Source organism: Mytilus trossulus, chromosome 6 (assembly GCF_036588685.1).
Source record: "Mytilus trossulus isolate FHL-02 chromosome 6, PNRI_Mtr1.1.1.hap1, whole genome shotgun sequence".
In the NCBI taxonomy this organism is placed as follows: domain Eukaryota; kingdom Metazoa; phylum Mollusca; class Bivalvia; order Mytilida; family Mytilidae; genus Mytilus; species Mytilus trossulus.
In genome coordinates this window covers 32589079-32608074 of record NC_086378.1, presented here as the reverse complement: position 1 = coordinate 32608074, position 18996 = coordinate 32589079, and the positions used below count along the sequence as shown (strand labels likewise).

The 18996-nt window shown below is 32.6% G+C and overlaps 2 protein-coding genes across 20 annotated transcripts in view; both read left to right on the top strand.

Annotated features, from left to right (window-relative positions):
• The window catches only part of LOC134721140 (early endosome antigen 1-like), a 79705-nt gene extending 74329 nt beyond the window's left edge, over positions 1–5376 (top strand). For 14 of the 17 annotated variants that reach the window (XM_063583920.1, XM_063583924.1, XM_063583923.1 and 11 more), the window contains 3 exons: positions 900–929; positions 1951–2040; positions 3522–5376. In XM_063583920.1, the coding sequence (XP_063439990.1) occupies positions 900–929; positions 1951–2040; positions 3522–3632 (231 nt within the window). In that variant the 3' untranslated portion in view covers positions 3633–5376. Of the gene's footprint in view, positions 1–899; positions 930–1950; positions 2041–2438; positions 2463–3521 lie in introns of all 17 variants that reach the window. The other 3 variants (XM_063583929.1, XM_063583931.1, XM_063583922.1) reach the window with 3 other exon arrangements.
• A 4356-nt stretch (positions 5377–9732) lies between these two features.
• On the top strand, positions 9733–16069 carry LOC134721139 (tetratricopeptide repeat protein 22-like). Of its 3 annotated transcripts, none has more exons than XM_063583915.1 (2): positions 9733–9785; positions 11622–16069. In XM_063583915.1, the coding sequence occupies exon 2, from the start codon at positions 11638–11640 to the stop codon at positions 14056–14058; it is 2421 nt and encodes an 806-aa protein (XP_063439985.1). In that variant the 5' UTR covers positions 9733–9785; positions 11622–11637; the 3' UTR covers positions 14059–16069. The 3 variants fall into 3 exon arrangements, with proteins under 3 accessions (XP_063439985.1, XP_063439987.1, XP_063439988.1); XM_063583917.1 differs by lacking the exon at positions 9733–9785 and adding an exon at positions 9792–9932; XM_063583918.1 differs by lacking the exon at positions 9733–9785 and adding an exon at positions 10222–10265.
• The last annotated feature ends 2927 nt before the right edge of the window (positions 16070–18996 follow it).

Here is an 18996-nt window from a genome sequence, read left to right as displayed (position 1 = left end):
CACAAATAATAGAACCGGCCGGCAAGACTTGGCCATAGGCGGTCACCATCGTGTCCATGTGTTAGTCCAGCAGGTCCTAGAGTCCCATTAGTAAGCTTTGAGTGTCTTAGGGTGAAAGTCAACTAACAGTAATAAAAGGGTTAAGACAAATAATGTACAGGGATTTCTGGTTTCAGATCTTATATAGTTTATATGTTTACATTGGGGTTTCAGTAATTCATACTACATATTATCATTCATTTGTGAAATCATATTTAAAACTTTATTATTCATATTCAAAACTTTTAAGTCCACAAACATTTATTTCCTGCAAATAGAAATTGCTTATTTAACAGATTTGTGAATATTTGTGGACTTGGAATCATTCTTCAGTGTTGATATTCTCTTGTTTTATTTTTTGGTAGAATAATAATTGATTTGCAACGTAACACAAGTCGTTTGCTTCATTTAATATGTTTTAGAGTGCTAGTTATAACTTTAAATCCTTTGTGTGAAACATAGGCTACCTGAACCCCCTCATGGCAGTAGTTTATGGATCTGAATTTTGTTTGCAAAGATCTTTCTTAAGAAGTCTTGAAGCATAGGAAAATTTCTTAAGGTGTATAAATGGTATTCAAAACTAACAAGCTACAATAGGAAAGCAATGGGTTAAATATCATTTCAAAGAAACCTTGGAACAAGTTTATTCCTGTAATTTAATGTCATTTTAGACATGTTGATATCTGGATATTTATTAGTGGGAGCTATGAAAGAGTTTATATGATGTATCTGTATGCTGATGCTAGATTTTAAGTTTTAACTTGATTTGAGGAACAACTTACATAGAATATGAGATGAAGCGTTGTATTATGAAATCATACCATTAAAACTGATATGTTGATAAAAAGTACACTTTTCAGATGGGGTCCACTGATGTAGATATTGATAAGGTAACAAGGGACACAACTCTTGTATTACCCAGACATTACATAGTCTTTAGATTAGTTTCCTTTTACTCATTTACTTTATCACAGAATAGATGCTTTTATTTGTAGCTTTATCTTAAATACAATTATACATATAAATGAGAACTGTTTATACTGTGATATTTAAGCCTTTTCTGAAGAAAAAAATAATGTTTTCATTTCTAACAATGCACTAATCTTTTTCATACACACTTGGATAACTATTTAATATAAGAACATTAACATTTAGTTATTTTAACATTGCTTTGTACAGCTAAGTTTCTAGACTTGTCTTTAATATCTTAATTATCAAAGTCATTTATTCTTCTTCATTCTCTGTTATTGGGAGAGGTGTGTACATATTTGTCAAGTTTTAAATGTTTATAAATATACATGTATTATATATGAGTCTGGGAAATCTATGAGTTTTCTATTGTTTATCAGTTGAATTTTATGAATCTAGAAAGATGTGCAATTCAACTTCTTTTAAATTTTTCAACTTTTGCCATTTTACAAAATAAAATATGGCAATGGTTTTAAAGTTTGCTTACTCAAAATATAAATAATAAATCAGTTATTGTTGTGTTTAAAGTAGAATAAATTACTTTTAAATGGTTTGACCAAGTTGCCAATTTTTTATTGTCAAAATTAAAACAACAATGTAAAATTTGTGGATTTCTCTGACTAACTTCAGAAATATCAGGATAGAATAGTTTTATATCATTCTTTTAGCTTTGTAGAGATACAAGTACCTTGAAATAAAAGTTTTTAGAATATTTTATGAATAACATTTTAAAATTTTCATAACATTTTGTTATTTTGTAGTTTGATTTTTGCATGAAGGACATACAATTGTGTAGATAGATATTACCAAACAATTACTAAACAAAACAAGCCAAATATTTAAAAAAAAAAAAAAAATGAAAACACCAATTCAGAAACAGAAACCCATCTTTTAGATGTTTTTTTTTTATTTCATTTGCTAATTTGTTAAATTTAATTTCAGCAAAAAGCCTACAGTAAAGGTATTGAAGATGCAGGAATATCGGACGCTGCGGCTTTAGATAAAAACTACTGGATACAAAGAGTTGGAGAGGTAATAACATTATATAGCTATGCATGAGTTGAACAATAATTCCACATTCCATGATCAGAGCTTATTAAAGAGCATGGTTTGTGGTTATTTGATTTTATTCAAATTTTATCTCAAATATGATTTTTTTTATGTCAATTATTCATTGTCTTTGACCACTATTTAATTTCTTATTAAACAAAACCCAATAATTATTGAACAAAAATGTAATAGGTAAATTATTTATTTATTTGATTAAACTCAGTAAAACGCAGTTAAAAATAGCAATCATTATTTGAAATTGAAACTTAAAAATCACATTTTAAAACTTTAACAAAAAGTACTGAATCCGTGTTTTGTTAAGAATCAATAAGTAAAGGTTTTAATTTGTTTACTGACAGAAAGTTTCCTTTTTGAAACAGAGATATCCCAGCAGTTTTGAATAGGTTTGTTTCTTTATATCAAGGGAGATAATCGCTTTATTTGCTATCAAGGGAGATAACTTTTAATTTGCTTTTTGTTTGATGAGTTCTGTAACTAATATATGTGCAGCTGCAATGCATGTTGATATTCAGTTTTACAAAAAGGTAGAAAAAGTTGATTTGATGACTTACTAGTTTGATTTTTTATAACATATGTATTTTACGAAATTTAACGACTTTGTTAGATTATAGTCTTAATTAGTCAAAAATATTGGTTTGGTTTTTGTTTTATTAATTCAATTTATATTTGCATTATGTAAGCATGTGAAATATTTAATGAATATTTGTTATAACTTATCTGAAGTTTGTGTTGACTAGATGATTGTAGTGTTAATTCTGCATGTGACTAACTTGACATTAAATTTATTTTGAGATACTAATTCTCGTGGATTTAAGTTGAATGTATTCCACAGATTTGCTTAAATTTCTATGCAAGCCTATGGGAAATATACACTTTGTTGAACATTCAAATTTAACCATTACCTCCACAAAATTTGTATTCAACAAATGATAATGAATTTGGAGAACACTTTTAACATGAAGTGTCAACTCTTGTCAGCTTTGGTTTAAATGATATTTTATCAAAGGAAAGAAGATTATCAAAGCTTCCAACTTTTTTACAGCTTTTCCAATGAAATTTAATAAGGGCAACATTCTAACCTATAGGAAGTCTTGTTTGCTTTCTTTTTATAAAAAAAAACATGAATTGGTAAAATGAATATTTTCCTAATGCTGAATTTTAAAATTGAATTTCAAATGTTTTTTTATGAATGTAAAAAGTAAAATCACAAAAGTACTGAATGTCGAGGAAAACTCTAAACAGAAATTTCCTTAATTGATTGACAAAATCAAAAGCTCGAACACTTCAAACAAATGGAAAACAACTGTCATATTCCTGTCTGGGTACAGGCATTCTCTTATGTAAAAAATGGTGGATAAAATCTTGTTTTATGGATAAAATGTAGTTTTACAGCTAGCTAAACCTCTCACTTGTATTATATTTCTTTGTTTTTATATTTTCAGTTATCTATACAGCTACAACAGAGTAGTGACTATTGGGCAGATAAAGTCCGTGACTTATCTGGACAATTAGAGAAAAGCCGTATCATCTCTAGTCCAATCCGACCACGATAGTCCATCCACTTCATCGTCATTCCGTCCACATTATATTCATGGAACTTTTATTTATTGTTTAAATGGATAAAGTAGTTTTTAGTCAATTTATATATGTTTTATACAACAAAGTGCTGAAAGCCGTCCAAAATTTATTATTATTTTTTTTTAAAGAGAGATTTTAGCATGTATATGTATATCTTAACCATACTGTTGTAATTTAAATATTTTATGGAGAGAAAAAATAATGTACTAGGAACATGTTTGCCTTGTTCTTTAAATATGGTAAATTAGTTAGAATAATAGTTTGTGAATATTATGTTATATTTGTTTCAATCATGACAGTTTATCAAGACAAGGAAGTAGATTATCATGTTAACATAGTTGGGTAAGGGAACAAATCAACACCAGAAATATCGGTATTGTTCTGAAATTAGGGTTTTTCCTTCTACCGATTTGTGTAACATTTATCAATGCTATCATCTATAATTAGGCAGCAAATCTTTAATTTCTCTTATGTCTTGAATTTAAAATTTTAACCTTTTCTTGAATTTGAGGTTCATTTGTTTACTAATGAAGTGAAATTTATTATTATATAGGCTGTCCATTTTATTGTGAAAAAGGGAAAATAGATAAATTGAGTTATTTAAATCAGCATTGTAAGTTAGGATTTCCTTATTCCCTGCATAAACAGTATTCTTAATACTTTACTATTTTTTGGTCACAGAATTCCAGTTTTTTATTTCTCACAATTTTAATTATTTATATTTTATTATTTAAGCTTTTTTTTTTATTTTGCAACTATTTATTATTATATTAATAATTGATAATTTTAAATATCAGTTTTTGATTTATTGATTTGTATTATAGTTACAAGCTATTTTAAGAAACTTATGTTCACATATATTTTTTATTTTATTTAAAAAAAAAAAAAATTGAGAATCAGTGCGAACATTTAAAATCAATTTCATGATTTTTTAGTATATTTAGAATCTGTATAAGAAATTTACACACAAAATAATGTTCACATAAACTTGTGATTTTTTTCAAAAGTGAGAAACAGTAGATAATCATTTGAATGTTGTATTATTTAAGAATAGAAGGTTGTTAGGTGCTACAAATATTATGGATCACCAGTATTTACATCTTTTTTCGTTTGTTTGATATTTTTTTATTGATAGAAAGGTCATATAAGATAGTGTTATGTCTACAGAACTGAAATTAAGGGCAAGATATTGACCTTATGATTAAAAAAAATATTTTTCTTTATTTTCTCAAACAATATCTTACTAATTGATTTGAAATATACAATTTTTATTATCAGAACACGGATCTTTCAGATCTACCATGACTAATTAAAAAAGGAATGTAAAAGTATATTAAAAAAATGAAGTAAAATTTGTCTCCCTTTTCAAAAAAGTTAAGATTATGAAGTAAGATTTGTCTCCCTTCACATTAAAGTTTTGAAATTGAAGTAAGATTTGTCTCCCTTTACTTAAATGTTGAGAAATTGAAGTAAGATTTGTCTCCCTTTAAATAAGTTTTGTAGTCATTCCACTATTTTGTTACAAGACTGAGTATCAAAACCATTAAAGCTATTATCTGTGATTTTGTATGAGGTAGTAGTGTCTACCCATACACGTAAAATAGATTATGTAGATGTCTGGTAGACGTATGAGATTTGTAGTGTGTGACATTGTGTCTCATTATATATTTGTTTTATATTGGTAATTAAATTCTGGCTAGATCCAGCTAATCTTATAAAGTTTTTCTTCTTTATCATCTGATTTGTAAGAATTAGATTTTCTGTCCATCCTTCTATAGGAAGAATGACATGTCTTCCTATGATTTCTTACTTTGTGAACTAGCACTTTCAAAATCTTGCTAAGCTAGTCTTAAAGTTTATAGCTGATTCATATTCATATCACAGTAAGTTGTTGTTGTCTTGGAATTGCATTTAATCTGCCACTGGACCTCCGTCCATCCACCCATCTTTCTATAGTAACCTTTGACTTGTAGATTTCACACCATTTAGTTTTTCAGGGTAAATATTGTTTTATCAATTTTTCAGTTGTCATTAAAATCCAATCCCATTATGTATCATTGGCATAGATTGATAAGTTATGTTCTCTTTGCTACTGTTTTATTTGCATCATGAGTGAAACCAATTCTTGTTTGAAGTGTATTACATTATGTCATGTCTAGCCTTTAATAGGTTGATTCAAGGATAAAGTGGTCAAGGTTTAGATTTCATGGTTAAGTCTGCTTGTTAGAAACTATAAGCAATAGGTCAACTGTATTTAGTATATTGAATGATTGTAAGGTGTTCATGCATTTCTTGTCGGGTTTATATAAATATGACATTGACCACATTTTCTTGGATCATGTTGAGTTTATTTGATAGTAAAGCTTTATATTTCGAACTATCAACATAATATAAATGACTGGTATAGAAGGCGAGATATTTCAGTGTGTGCACTCTTGTTTCTGTAAAGGAAAAAGCCATTTGGACAAGAAACTTAATCATTCTCTGCACCAATGATAAGACACAAATCATCATGCACTTAATATGTTCAAAACCTTCTGACCACATTATTCAGACAGCAAACAATCAACACATCAAAAATAAGTGGTTGTACCATGTCAAGGTCTATAGTTGCAAAGAGCTTAATATTTCAGAGAGAAGAAAAAAGAAACAAAAAAAAAACTGAAGGAGCATTCAAACTCACAAACCGAAAACGAAATGATAACTCTATGGCAAGAAAAGAAAAGATAAACAGATAAACAACAGTTCAAAACATAGAAAACTAAAAACTGAGCAACACATACCCCACCAATTTGTGGGCTATAAGAGAACCTGACGGCTTCTTCTGTTTGTAGACGCCTTTTATTATTGAGTTGCTGTTGTTCATTTGTCTATGGCCCTTGACATCATGTCCATAGTCCAGCACTTGCTTGAAGCATTTCCTTTTTATAAGACCACAAAAAAATATTGTGGTCATATATTGGTACATGTATCACGTTGTCTGCCTTGTCCAAAGACAGTTGGTCTCCGGGGAATAACTTTAGTATAAGTAAATAGAAATCTATGAAATTTAAACACTAGGTCTATAACCACCAAAGGAAGGTTGGGATTGATGTTGGGTGTTATGGTCATAACAGTTTAAGAATTAGGGGCCAAAAAGAGGCCCCAAAAAGGCATTTTTCTAGTTTGCAGACAATAACTTGTATTTGACTAATAGTGTATGGATCTCTCTGAAATTATACCACAAGTTTCCATACCCAAATGGGATGGTTAGGATTGCCTTTTGGGGTTATGGCTCAAAACGTTTAGGAATTAGGTGCAGCAAACTGGAGAAAACGAGGGCTTCTTGGTTAATGAACAATTAAGTCAATAGTGAAGATGTGTAAGGGAGATATTCCAATCACAAAATCATACATTATGTACAATGTTGGATTATCTCCCTTACACTGCCTTAAAAGTTATGTATAAAGAAATTTCCTAATGTCTTGAGATGGTGATTAGCTAACAATTTACTTTCAGAAGTTACTATTAAATGTATGCTGATTAAGGAATATTCGTTTTCTATTTTAAAACTTCAGTGACCATTTTCTTTATTTTTGGGAGATGGAAAAGGGGGGCAATTCGCAACATCATAATGTATTGCACAAAAGCCAAACAAGATGAGTATAAATTCAAATCATATAACCAATTCTAAGTTCTTTGACTTCACTTATTCTGTGTCAGAAACATATTATGTGTCAAATATTTAATTACAATTCAAATTCAGACCTGTATCAACCGCGAATATTGTGTCCATTTTTGCCCACTTCATGTCTAACAGACGTGAAGTCAGACAAGGTACACCTTACCTAGACCACCGTTTTCATGGACCTGTGATAAAGGTTAAAGTTACATGATTACGCCGATTTCTCAGATAATGTAAGCATTAGATCAAGTATGTTTGGGTTAGGGATGATTGTATTGTGTACATACAATTGAGAATGGGAATGGTGAATGTATAAAAGAGACAACAACCCGACCAAAGAGCAGATAACAGCCGAAGGCCACCAATTGGTGTAAAACACATCTGGGAGCAGTACATCGAACAATATAAATGTTTCTGAACACCGTGAGAAAATCCTGTACCATGTGAAATAAGGATTTTCAAGGTCTACTTTATTGAATGTGAAGATTAATTACACCAAACATAAATGTGTACCCGATCAGTTAAAAGTTACGTACGTGTACCCGATCAGTTAAAAGTTACGTACGTCACAATAAACCTTCAAAATTACAAAAAAGTTAAAAAAATAAAAAAAAAATTTTGACAGACGGTTCCATAGTTTCGAAAAAGGGGGTCCGCTACATTTTTTAGTTTGTAAAACGCGATTGGGGGAGGGGTTCAATTTTTGACACAAAATAAAATCCCATTGATCTTTTAAATCATTTGCAGATATTGGCCCGGGGCCCACTTGATCCGCCTCTGGTTAACCATGATCTGAGACTACTAGTAGTCTTTTCCAGATCTGAGACTACTATAACACAGAGATTGTGTTATAGTAGTCTTTTCCAGATATGGTTTCTTTCTATCAGGACACTATTTTACTTATAATTATTGATAGAACAACTTTTTATCCATTTTCAACCACTTCCACGCACAAACAAATCCTGCTTTGTCGTGTAGTTTGGAGTACATATCTAACCTTTCACTCTGCTAGTATGGTCTCGGTTATTATCAGCGTAGCTTACCCTTCGATTCTCAGTACTGCTACAGTGTCGGTCCGTGGAAGCAGATCACCAGAAGTTTTACAAGTATAAAGAAAAATATAATTTCAGCATAGAATTGTCTATTAAAATTTATTTGCCATGCCAAATTTTTAGATTTTGAAAACCATGCACCGGGTCCACCACGGATAGAATAAGCCGGATGATTGAAATGTGCATATTTTACGTCGTTTTTGCATTGGTGTCAATCTGCATTTCACTTGCGCCGATTGCATATATGTTTTACAGGTAATTTTGGAATATGCAGAAATATCAGTGAATTGAGTGTTCTTCAAGCAGTGGTGTAGCATCGCATTTTGATATTAGCAGGAAACTTCTTTGTATCTATTGACATGAGCTCCCTTACAATTTTCATGAATTTCTGATATGTCATTGAGAAGTTATTGAACTTTATTCTTGGTTACGGGCGTATCATGTTGCGTATCAGCTGTTTTTTTTTTATTAATATCATATGAAATGCAAATTTCGCCTTGAAAATTTAAACTACAAGCCATTCGCTGTATTTTTAAAGGCTATCTGCTTCTTCAGAAAATAATTTACGTAGTGATAATGTAAGCAATCCACTTTATCATGTTTAATTTTGCAAGAGACCCAGATGAGGTCCAAACAAGATAAAATAATCAGCAATACTGTATAATACAATTCTAAAAGCAATCATCATTCATAAATGGTAAAGAGTTACACCAAAAAAATAAAACAGTTTCGTGTCCCGATTTTTACGAGGTTTATAAGATATCTCAAATAATTTTCTTTATAAGATATCTCATATATTATATAAGATATCTTATAGACTATATAGAATATCTTATAAACCATATGCATGTATAAGATATCTTTTAAACTATATAAGACATCTTAAAAACTATATGTAATATATCTTATAAACTATATAAGCTAACTTATAAACTTTAGGAAATTTCTTATATAGTTTATAAACTGGTAACTTATAATTTGCTTAAATGCATATGGTTTTCTCTCGGACTATTTATGAGGGGGAGGACAGGGGGTACCCTTCTCCCTTCTCCCACCCCTCTTCTCCTTTCTCCTACCCCTCTTCTCCTTATTTTATTTTTTATAATTTACCGGAAAAAAGAGAGATATTTTATTTTTTCATATTTTATTTTTTTCTCCAACTTTTTTCTCCTTTCTCCAAACCTTCCTCTCCTTTCTCCTACCCCCTTTCTCCTTTCTCCCAACCCCTTTCTCCTTTCTCCTATCCCTTTCTCCCCTGTCTCCCTTACCCCTGTCCTCCCCCTCATTTATTAAGAAATTTAAAGCATATTTTTAATAGTTGATCGATTTTTCAAATTATTCCCCTTGATTGTCAAATAACCCGGAAGAGAACCAACAAGATTATTTATCAACCTTGAAGAGTTCAAAACCAGGTAAATCTACATTTCGACATGCGATGCATTTCTCGTTTGTTATTGCACTTCTCAGAAAATCAATTGATGATCAAGTCATAATATTAAAAATAGACAGACTGACTAAATGCATATACATACACACGATGTGTATAATTAAAATAAAAGGTAAACTATTGTTTTCTAATTATAGAGTAAACTATACTTGACCAAAAGTAACATTGTATATATGGAGACTATCGGTACCCTTCAACTTAACTTCCATTCCACATCACTAAATGTAAATTCACCCATTAGATCATGCACATATCAAGGATTTGTGTAGTATTACTATACAAATCCTCAAGTTGCACCTAACACACGATATTGATTACCTCTCAGTGTAAAATTGGATTTTGGTTTGGACAATTTTAATTGAATTATATATATATATAGATTGACACGTTATGAATTTTTAGTGCAGTGTGAATACAGCCGACCATAGGAAAGGTGTTTAGTCTGGTAAAGTATTACTGTTTATCAATTATAAGCACGGCAGGAGCAGCGGCAATTTAGCCGGACTGGAGGCCCGTGCACCCCTTTTGTGAGAAAAAAAAGCTTGATTATTTACGAATTGCCATGCATGACTGGATCTGACCACTCTTTAGAAGTACACGCCCCCCTCCTTAAGCCTTTTTTTTTTTAATTTTCTGGATTCACCACTGACGGAATCCTTGTTGCCACTGACTTCAAAAGTTACTCCCACTCCTTACTCCGGACGTAAATCTATCTAAAACATTACCAGCAAATCAATAATTTTACACTCCCGGTTCCCCCTTTCCCTGTTCCAACTCCCTCTTCCCGCTCCATCACTGTAATGTTCCCGGCTAACCTCTGTCCACCCCTCATCAATGTAGTAACGAAAGTCTATTGTTTTCAGTTAGTTATACATGTCACCGAACGATGATGTCATGAAAACTTTTCACTGAAACATAGTTACTTGTTTTAGATTTCAAAGCAGATAAAACAAGAGAAGGGAACAGTTGTTTCAACTTTTTAGGGGTATACAGGTTTTTTTCCCATTTGAATCTCAATTTACGTGAAATTTACATGAACATTTCACATGATCGTGGGTTTCTCGAATATGCTTGTTTGGGGTGAATCTCGCGTGAAATGTTTTACTTGACTTTCATGTGAGAGTCATGATCAATCCACGTGAGCAAAATTTGCCCGAGATATTTCTCGCCAGTTATTGTTGACAGTCGTTTATCGTCCGTCGTCTTCATCGTTATTTAAAAAAAAATCTTCTTTTTAAGACAAAGAGCGTTAAACAGCAGAAGGTCACCAAATCTTATATAATAACAACCAATACTCCTGTAAATGGTTTCTGAAAATGATGATTAAAGTAACTTGATTAAAGAAGCCCCATTGTTAGTAGACAGAACGCAATGATGATTAAAGGTGACCCGTTGTTAGTCTACTTAGATAGAGCGTAAATCCATCAAGGAAAGCTAGGTTATGGATAGCTGGTTTGATATATTGATTGGGTCTGAGAGAGTCACGAGACTTAATATAAAAAAAAACGTACGGTCAGTATGATATCCATGTCTATCGACACACAAAAAAAAACGACATTGCTAACACTATGATATAATTATGTTTTGTTTATCTACGCAATAAAGAACATCTCATTCATTATATTTTTTAAAGATAAACACAATTTGATAGAATTGGACATGAAAACATAACCATAAATAAAAATAATTGGATTGCAGATAATATGCGAGGTAAACTTCAATGAGACAAAAAAGTTTAAAGATGAAATTGTGGAACAACTAGACCTCTATTTGGCTAAATCTATTTTTATTTTATTAACAGGTTTTCACGGCTAAAAATGGGAGAGCAAACTGATTTTGGACATTTTTCTCTGTCGCTGAATGCTTCACAAGTTCAGTCAGAAGCCACTTTATCACACACCATTGCTAAAGTAAAGTCTCTTCTAGATGATTACGTTGATGGATTCTCTGCAAACGCTATTCGGAATCTTGTTGGGGTCTTCTACTTTTATAACAAAGCACCAGAGGAGTCACTGAAGTATTTCCAAGACGTGTTAGAAAATGACCCAGAAAATCTTAACGCACTTGCTAATCAGGTATTTGTGTATAAAAGATTGTTTCGAACAAAAAAAGCAGACGACACATACAGAAAATTGGAAGTGGTGCTTAGTTCTAGGAATGGTGTTGCTGTCGCAGTTCAAAAAGCAGAATGTGGCTTTGCATATCTCTTTGATTGCTACATGAACAATGTAAGACCCCGATGGGATAGGTGTACATCGACATTTGAAGAAGCATTGGACGAATTAGAATCTGTTAAAGATATCGAGAAGAGAATACAGTTGGAAATTAAGTTTTGGACCATGCAGAGCTATCAAAAAAGGTATGAATCAGACATTAGGGACCAAATTAAGCACCAAGAAACATTTAATAAAGCCGTGAATATTATCCATCAGATTACAGAGGCGTTAGGAACTGATGAATTGAAAGATTGCAGAAACACAAAGACTGTGATTAACGTTGCCGCAGTTTCACAAGCATATTTAGGAACATTCTTCTTTAAAAAGCCAGACACCAAGTGGAATGAGAAAGGACTAACTGAAGTTGATAAAACTATAATACCACCGGTAGTAGAGGAGACAGGGAGAACAGAAGAATTTAGAGACCCAAGAATCTGTTTTATTAAGGCTTTGAAAGAAAATCCAGACAATCGGGAAGTAAGAATTCGTTATGCTAACTATCTCAGAGATATTCGAATGGAAAAAGAAGAAGCAACCGAAGAAAACCGGAAACGCCTCGACGAAGCACTTGAGCATGTAAATCACTCCCTATCATTAGACGATTCGGAAGCCAATTGGTTTGGTAGGTTTACAAAGGCGAGTATACATTTCAGTAAATATCAACTCTTCAAGAACAAAAATGATTTAGAAAGAGCTATCAACGATTGGGAAATCGCAGATTCATTTCACCATACTTCTAGAATTTTTAACCAGCTAGCCAATGCTTATCGAATGATGGCACTAAAAGACGGAAGTGACGCAGAACTTGACCTTGATAAAGATGAATACATAACTAAAGCATGTGTATATTTTTGGAAGTCGGTGCAAATGTTGGGAACACAAAAATGGCCCGAAATCCATAGGTGTTACGGAAGATTTCTTAGAGATCTTGGAGACAAAAGAGAAGCAATAGAATGTTTTAAGAGAGCTATGGAAATCGACACAGCAAACAAACCTACGAAAAGCTTTGAACATTTATTTGAAACGTTTCTTCAAATGTACCAGGAAGAAGTACGAGATCTTCCGAATGTTAGAACTGGAAGTGATGATAAAAGTGACCATAGAGTAGAATTAAGAGTTGACCGATTGTTGTTCGAAATAGCTTACTGGTTCCGATTCGCTGTGAAAAAGTACAAAGTTTTAGATTTAAAGGAAAAGGACGAACATCCAGAGGCTTCCAAAGTACAAAAGCCAGACCAGAAATTCACAAGAAGTTATAGTGTCCAAACTGATATAGGAACCGTACCGAGTACTCTGGATATTAAAGCAAAGGAAGCTGCAATTCTTTTCGAAAAACATACCCGCAGATTTAGTGATGAATACAAAACAGCCATGGCGCATCTTTGTGCTTATTTTAAATCAGTAACAGAAAGCTATTCGGACAGAATTTCAAAAATGATTCAACAAAGTGCTTCGTTCAAATCAACTGAAGACGTTGAATGGAAGACAATTATGGAGTCTTGGTCCAGACGTAGAAGTAAATTGAGTCAACATAGCGGAATAGCATCATGCCCAGCTTGTGGAAATCTAACAAACAAACTTTCTTATTCAGAACCTCCGGAAAAAGCACGAAACGAAATTTTTAAGTATGATTTCTACGTCGTGTATCCAGAAAACCAAAGAGAATGGGTTTTGTATTCGTTAATTCAAAAACTTGAAGGTGTCTACGGTTTTAAAGGCGCTATAAATGACAGAGACGCAACACCAGGCGATAACATATTTAAAAGCATAAGTCATCTCATTGAAAACTGCCATAGAGTTTTAGTGGTTCTAACTAGAGAATTCTACCAGGACAGATGGTGCATGCACAGCCTAGACTTTGCCGAATCTCACTCTTACACCAATAAACGTGACAATTTCATAATTCCTATTATCTTGGAATCAACTGATGTATCTGCAGACAGATTTAGCACTATTATCTGTTTAGATGGAGTGGAATATTTTGACTGGGACAAACTTGTTCGTTCAATTAACCAAAGATGAATTGTTGACAATGCTTATAACTATGAGTCAGAAGTCTGAATAGGTATGCTCTTATAGTTGACAATGCATTTCGTTATTGTGTGCCAAAAGTCTGAATAGGGAAGCTCTTATAGTTGACAATGCATTTCGTTATGGTGTGCAAGAAGTCTAAATGGGGATGCTCTTATAGTTAAAGATGTTGATTAAAAAAAAAATTGGAAAAAGTATACAATAATGTGACCAATCATAGCACGATGGCGTTTTATCATGCATTGTACCGATCATTCATCATTTGGGGGAGGGGCATGTGGCTTTATTCGGATCCGACAAACGTTTTTTCCCCGACTTCAATATAAAAATAAAAACAAATTAGTTCATTACAGTAACCGTTGACGATTTTTTTTAAACCAAGGATGAGATTAAAGAAAACACTTTCATTTTCTGAAACATTTTTCTCGAGATATATAGGATTTACAGACAAAAGAAAGGAGTAGGTCTGGTAAGACCCCTTTTTGGCCCCAAAAAATAACAGTATTACAAAATTGTTAAAATGTAAACTTTTAGTTATTAATTGAACAGTTGAATGCTTCTGCTTCAAAAATATGGGCTGTTTTTGACAATACAATACAATACTTATATATCGGGTTGTAGCACCATTAAGTCATGCTAAATTACTGAAATCTTCAAAATTCTATCAATGTGGTTAAATTTTAGACGGTTTCCGTGTAAAACGGAAGAGGCCGCATTCGTATTCATCCTTCATAATGAAATGTAAACTGCATTTTATGATAATACATTCCATATATTAAGGTTGTGGATGAACACGGATGCGGCCATTTTCATTTTTGACAAAAACCATCTGTAAAGTGACATTTTTTAGCATATTTGGTAGATTTGTCATATTTGAGCTTGAATCGGATCGTTTTTAATGACTAAATCAGTTAAAATTTTTCACATAAACTAATTGAATCAAGTGAAATAGACACTTTAAAAGTGTTTAAAAAATAGGTCAAAATCTTTCGTCAGATGAAACTGACATATCAGCGACGTCATAATGTTTGAACCGACGTTAATAACTTAATTTGACCCGAACTTATCAAGTCATCTTTTGTGTGCTGGTGAAACAAAGAAAACACTTCTGAAACACGCAAATATAGCCCGATAAATCGATTATCAGATTATCTGCATATTGATATTGTAAAATATCAGTTGCTTGACATAATATGAAGGCTTTATTGTGTACTGTTTTTTTCTGTTTCTTTGATTCTTTTTTTTAGCCTTGGCGTTGTCATTTTCTTTCGGACTTATTAGTTTGAATGTCCCTTTGATATCTGTAACCTCTCTTTAAAGATAACATGGAATCGTTCCAATGGTATGTCAGTAAAATTGAAATGCTTTTTTTTTTTTATTCATCCGAACCAAACATGTTGGTTCATACATGATAGCTTTTTTCATTCATCTCAATTGATAATATTTTAGCACCTTATTTTTCTCTGTTTAATTTTTTGGTCCATTTTTCTCTATTCTTTATATTTTTGCCCATTATTCTCTACTCTGTAACCCCCACACAACCTATAATTAATAGATGGTCAAATAATTCTGGTCACAAACAATACTAAATTATTCTTTTAAAAAAACAAACGTCAGTTCATAGTTTCCTTAACTGCAATATACTAGCATTATATATATATTTCTATTCGTTGTACTAAAACAGCGTATCATAAAAACTTTTTTTTTTTTTTTTTTTGTATAAGGTACATAAAGTTTTTAAGGTCTCTCAGTGACATATCCAGTTAAAAACCCAGAAAAGGACGATTTTCCACCTAGTCGAAAGGACCCATCAATATCATATGGACGGACCCATACGGCATCTCCAATGTTAAGATGAACAACTGACATAGTTCCACTGTTGACGAAATGAGCATCTCCTTGGCAAAAGGTGTCTGCAATTCTTGTACCATCTTTCACAATTTCGATGTAAGTTTCTAGACTATGCGTAAAGCATTCGATATCAATAAAGAAGGCATACAATCCTGGTTGTTGTGTTGTGAATATACCATTATGATGACTGTACGCTGAACCAACATTGGACATCACGAAGTCAAAAATTATAGCATTTCCTTTAGAAACCAATACGGAACTGTGCAAAAAGGCTGTAAATCCCACTTGGGCATCTGTATATAGAAATAGGCATTTGTAAACTAAAGAAATTAATCCCAGGAATAGATTACCTGATCCGTATTTGGAACAAAATTTTGAAATTAAGGGTCCTCAATGCTCTTCAACTTTGTACTTGTTAGCTTTAAATTTTGTTTTGATCTGAGCGTCACTGATGAGTCTGATGAAGACGAAACGCGCGTCTGGCGTATTAAATTATAATCCCGGTACCTTTGATAACTAAGAACGTTTATCTGATTTCATCCTTTATACACGTTATCATTCCACGTGTACATTATGGTAGATATGACTATGTATGTCTTTAGTAATGAACACCATAATAATATACAGGACTTCCCCCCAAAAAAACTCAAAACAAAACAAGTAAAAAAGGTCCTCAGTTTCTGTCGTTGAGGATGAAAAAAAATTATTGCAATTTTGTGAAACTGAGTTTAAAAATGATATTAGAAATACAGGTTGGTTTTTACAATTTGACATCTAATTACTCTCACTGTTCATTATTTACATTTGTCAATGCTGGAATCACATATACTTTATTTGCCATTTTTGGGGGGACTTTTATTCAAAGTGTTGGTTAACTGCCAACAAAAGCACATACAAGAGTCAATTGAGATTACAATAAAAGTCATAGAAAAAACAACAGGATACCATATAAGTCCAATATAAGTGCGAACCTTGATTTTAGGCAAATATTACCTGATATTGAGAGTCGTTTTTGTCTCGCATTTCCTTGTGCATCAAAGTCTTCATTCAACGACTCGTTTTCATTTCTCCCGTAAAAACTCGAATTCCTAAAAAGAACCAGAACTACAATAATGAAAAAAATGAAATTTCTAATACAAAACATCCAAAACTATTGTCAGGCTATTTCAGCAAAATGCATTCGAGTAAATCTCAAACATGACCACAGTTGTCCGCTACATACCGAACAGTTTATTCGTGCGGGGCAAATGCATGGAAATTTAAAACAAACAAATAATATTATTTCCATGTTTCATATTAATTTTGATATTCTTGTAATGGTTAGAAAATACATAAAATAACACATTACAAACTCTATCACAATTTTATATGCTTGCACGTGTCTATAACAAAACAAATCTATTTGTTCTGCGAGAAATACGTTACTTTATGTGGAGTTGATACATTCGTGTGATGCGCAGTTTATACTTCGTTAGTCGTGTCATGGTGTACTGTCGTAAATTAAGGGGATGTCTCCGATGTTATTTTGTGTTTTACATTTTTTATGTACTATCATATTATTTATTTATGCATTTATCTGTCTTGAATGTTCTAGCGTTTTTGTTGCACGGTGTACTCCTGTCACGTAATGTTGTCAGTTTAGCGGTGTTTTATATAAGTGGGAGGTTGGGCTAGCCATAAAACCATGTTCAATCCACATTTTGCTCTTACAATTTCCAGAACTAAGTCAGCAAAATGGCAGTTGTTGTTATTGTGGATTCTTTAATGATCGTTGAATACCATTTTTTGTGGATGTCGTGGGCGGATGGTAACCACGAATTTAAATGTTCAACGAATTACAAATGTTGCATGTTAAGGAATGAATGCAGACTTTGTCAAATCCGTAAAATTGAATATCGACGAATATGCAAGTTTTCAACGAAAATTGGTATCCACGAAAATAAATGAATCCACATTAATAATCTGTTTCTATGTTTGTTGCTGTTCAGTTTTTCTGTTGTTTTGTTGTTTTTCTCTTATAAATAATGTGTTTCCCTCGGTTTAAGTTTATAAAAGTTGTATATTGAGTTATTAAAGTGCATGAACCAACCAGTTTATACAATACTCAAGCCTCGGTCACACCTTACCGGATAGCACGAACGGACGACTAACGGATGAAAATAAAAGTTGTCCGTTGACAAAATTGTTTTCCGTTAGGACTCCGTTGATGTACTGACCGAATAAAACGTACTTGTAACGAATGCATAACGGACACACACTGGATATGTAACGTACGAGAAACGGAAACGTACCTGACAGAACGGATGTTGAACGTACATCAAACGGACGAGTACCGCATATAACAGAAACTAACGGAAGCGTACCGGATAAAACGGATGAACAAGATATACGCAAAACATAAAGGCGACAATAATAATACACGTGAATCGCATAAATATTCAAAATGTTACTGTGTAACTGATTTTATTATGTTCTTCAAAATGCCGCCATGAATGAATAATAGGAATTCATGAACCTTAAGAAATCTGTTAAACCAATAATTGGCATTTCTGACGCGAAATTCAGAGCCGTTCATCATCCGTTTTATCCGTTATATGTCCGGTAAAAGTCCGTTTCTCATTTGTTCAACATCCGTTTTATTTGTTAAACGTCCGGTAGAAGTCCATTGGTGAATTTGTTTTCCAGATCTCCAACGGATGTATTACGGACAATTAAGTAACGGATACAAATCGGAAACGAAACGGACGAGTACCGTACAAAACGGACGCCTACCGGACGTTCAACGGACATTTTAACCGTTGGACGTCCGTTCAAAGTTTTGAACATTCTCAAAAACTTCCACCGAACAGAAAGGACGTCGACGGATAAAACGTATGCTTAAACGGACATGCAACGGATATAGACGGACCTCTAACGGATTAGAACAAACGTCTAACGGATATGAACGGTTTTAAAAAAGTTATCCGTTAGGCATCCGTTCGAGCAATCCGTTAAGGTGTGGCCGAGGCTTCAGGAACAATCTACTTTCAAATTAACATGCTTGGCCTTAGTTTCTTGTAGTTTCTTGTTTGTCCTTTA

Excerpts from the sequence above, each read along its gene's own strand:
- LOC134721139 (XM_063583915.1), top strand. The coding sequence starts at position 11,638 with ATGGGAGAGCAAACTGATTTTGGACATTTTTCTCTGTCGCTGAATGCT.